We start from the raw sequence: 2940 nt of genomic DNA, 5'->3' as shown, positions 1-2940 counted from the left end.
CATGTTGCCTGCGATCTGCAAGGTCAGCAGTGTGAACCCAGCTGCTCTTTTGGAGAAAGATGGCACTCTCTACCCCCATTAACAGGTACAGTCTCCAGCACAGAAAGGCAAGTTTCAGGAGCTTTCCCGACAAACACAAGTCAGGGATAAGGGGTTCAAATGTGCAAAGTCTTTTATTCAAAATTTTGAAAAAGTAAGACTTGTGACACCTCAGTAGAGGCCGGCCCTGTGGTAAGGGGGAATGGCGGCTTCACGCTCGTGCAGAGCTGCGTTTTCAGCCACAGAACTCTGGAGGCACTTTAGAAGTGGAGCCTGGCTTCAAAATACAAACACTTGGGGGCTTTGGCTCAACCTTTTAATATAAAAAATTCACTGATGTACAAAAATGTGAAAGTGTGACAATGACAACATCTGAAGTTCTGTGACTGAAGTCCCCAGGAGTGCACTCCGAGGTGCACATGTGCCCGCCCACACATCCTCGGTGTGGAAACACAGCTAATGCAAACCAGTACGACCAACAAGGGCAAGACGTTTGTTCTTCATTCCACCAATCACAGACCAACAGCTGTTCCAAACACTCAGTAACAAAAAGTACGGCATCTTCCCAGGAAACAGCAAGGCAGACTTCTTACTCACGGTGCACCAGCACAAATAAACCCAGTAAAAAGAGGACGGCATACTGGAAAATAAACACAGAATCACAGGTCAGAGGAGCTTTGAAAAGTCCACAAGTCCTAAGAGTTCATTCGTAAACATGCCTTCATGACCAGGCAACATTATTAAACGACTCAATCATTCTTTCATCTTTCACTGTCATCTACTGGATAGTTCCCCAAATTAGGCAAAAGATATTTTGATAAAACATCTAGCACAGGCTCTTACCTTAAATTTAGGATAGTCGTTCATAAGGATTGTCACAATTCCAATGTAAGGAACAAACCTAAAGCAAAAACAGAGAACGTCACAGAACTACCAGACACTATAATTCACTGAGCACTCTGAATAGCTTCCACAGAATACCACCTTTCAGTTCATCAAAGTCCATTTGCATACATAGTCACACTCTGCATAACATCCATTTAGGCACCAGCCAACCAAAAATACATATGGTTATATAAGCAGTCCCAGGGCTGCGAATACCCAACTTTAAGTACAGCTCATAATTTAAACCAGCCCATAAAGCCCATGACAGGCAGTCCCCAGATTACAGGCGAGGTCTGTGCTTAAGTCTGCTTGAAATTGAATTTGTACCTAAGCTGAAACATTTAGGTATGGGTTTGCATGGAATGTCAGGCAAATGTTCATCTTAGTAAACAGTGTACTTTTCTATGTGTAAACATTAAAGAAACACAGATAACACAAAAACATCTTTAATATAATAATACAGTAATAACAATGTTTTGATGTGTGTTGCAAAGTGCACCATGTACTACCATGAACAACTATATACACCTTGAATTTTTAATGTAATGAGTTTAGGGGAGTTGGTTCACAATTACCAGTTGTACCTAAGTCACACACTTGCAACTCGGGGGATGCCTGTATGATATCTGAAAAATATCCAAATCACATCATGTCCTATAACAGGCTAAATCGTGTATATTATGCCACACACGACGGTAATGTCACATGTGATCCTTTCACCAGACTGTGTGATAGGGAAGTTGGGAGCGTCACCATTTTACAGATGAGGAAGCAGATGATCATGTCCACGGTACACAGCTTCTGTGCAGTAGAACCAGTACCAGATCTGAGGTCTGAGACTGGGAGTTGGGGACTCTGATGCTACGGGCTGGTATACATAGTGTTAGGAGCTGGGTCTGTTGTCCTAACCTTCAGAGAACTGACGACTCCGTTGGGTAAAGCATCAAACACAGCCCGACGATTACACGGCACTTCGTGTTAGGTATCCAGAAAATGAAGGTAAGAACTCTGTTGCGGCACTTCACATTTCACCACCCTCTTGTTTTTTTAACCACTTATTAGGCTGTGACCCACAAGGTCAGCGGTTTGAAATCACGAGTCATTCCACAGGAAAAAGATGGGCTTTCTACTCTGGTAATGTTACAGTCTTTAAAACTGCCCGGTACAGCTCAAACCTGTCATCTAGGGTCGCTACGAGTCCGCATCCACTCAGCAGCAGAGTTTGGCTTTGGAATAGGGTTCGGGTTGCTTTATCCTGAAACTTTTTAGAATGTCTGATTAACGTATATAGCAGACCATCTTTGCCCTTATCTTCCTACACATCTCTAGCACCTGCTTGCTCTTGAGATCTTGTTTTCCTTGGTGTCTGTCACACAGCACACGGTTCCTCCATCTCCTCTATGGGGTACAATTTATTAAACCGCGTTCATCAAACATTTCCCATGGTCCCCTCAGGGCCACACACAGAGTTCTGTCTATAACAGGCCTGCATGAAATAATGGCTGATTAAAGGTCTGGCGCTTCTTTGTCCTCTTTCCCTTTGGGGATCTCACTTTCTCACAAGCTTCAATTCTCTTCTCAGTGCAAAAGACTTCTCCCCAATGCTAAGAAATCAGGGGGAGCGAAAGGAAACTAGCCAGTGCCATTAATTGGGAGGAAAGCTAGGTTAGCAAATGTCTAACTCATTCACATTCCCTTTCTTCCGGACTCCACCGTGGACTGAGTACTACTGTACTAGACCCGTCAATCCTAGAAAGGGAAGCTGGGCTGAAGTGGAGGCTGATCTCTGCAGACTTTAAAATAGTCCCAATAACTTTATTCAGGGCACCCACAATTTTGACACCATGCCAAAGACGGCGCAAACACCAATTACCTCCACATAGCACTTCTACCATCTAAGCCTTTGGCAAACTTTTAAAATAGTAATTCTTTGGTGCACTCCACTTCCTTTTAAGAACCCCACCACCCCCATTTCCTATCTCCTGTTCTCACCCTTCCCCACCTCTCTCCTTTCTG

The 2940-nt window shown here is 43.8% G+C and overlaps 1 protein-coding gene across 2 annotated transcripts in view; it reads right to left on the bottom strand.

The window, feature by feature from the left end:
* Positions 1 to 154: 154 nt before the first annotated feature.
* SEC11A (SEC11 homolog A, signal peptidase complex subunit) overlaps positions 155 to 2940 on the bottom strand; it is a 51048-nt gene continuing 48262 nt past the window's right edge. For both annotated transcript variants that reach the window (XM_004708090.2, XM_045286389.1), the window contains 2 exons: positions 883 to 940; positions 155 to 679 (listed from right to left, as the gene is read on the bottom strand). In XM_004708090.2, the coding sequence (XP_004708147.1) occupies positions 629 to 679; positions 883 to 940 (109 nt within the window). In that variant the 3' untranslated portion in view covers positions 155 to 628. The remainder of the gene's footprint in view (positions 680 to 882; positions 941 to 2940) is intronic.

Source organism: Echinops telfairi, unplaced genomic scaffold, assembly GCF_000313985.2.
Source record: "Echinops telfairi isolate 266 unplaced genomic scaffold, ASM31398v2 ScPeMD7_7;HRSCAF=31, whole genome shotgun sequence".
NCBI classification, from domain to species: domain Eukaryota; kingdom Metazoa; phylum Chordata; class Mammalia; order Afrosoricida; family Tenrecidae; genus Echinops; species Echinops telfairi.
The sequence above is the reverse complement of the archived record's forward strand: the minus strand, read 5'-3'. Positions and strand labels throughout refer to the sequence as shown.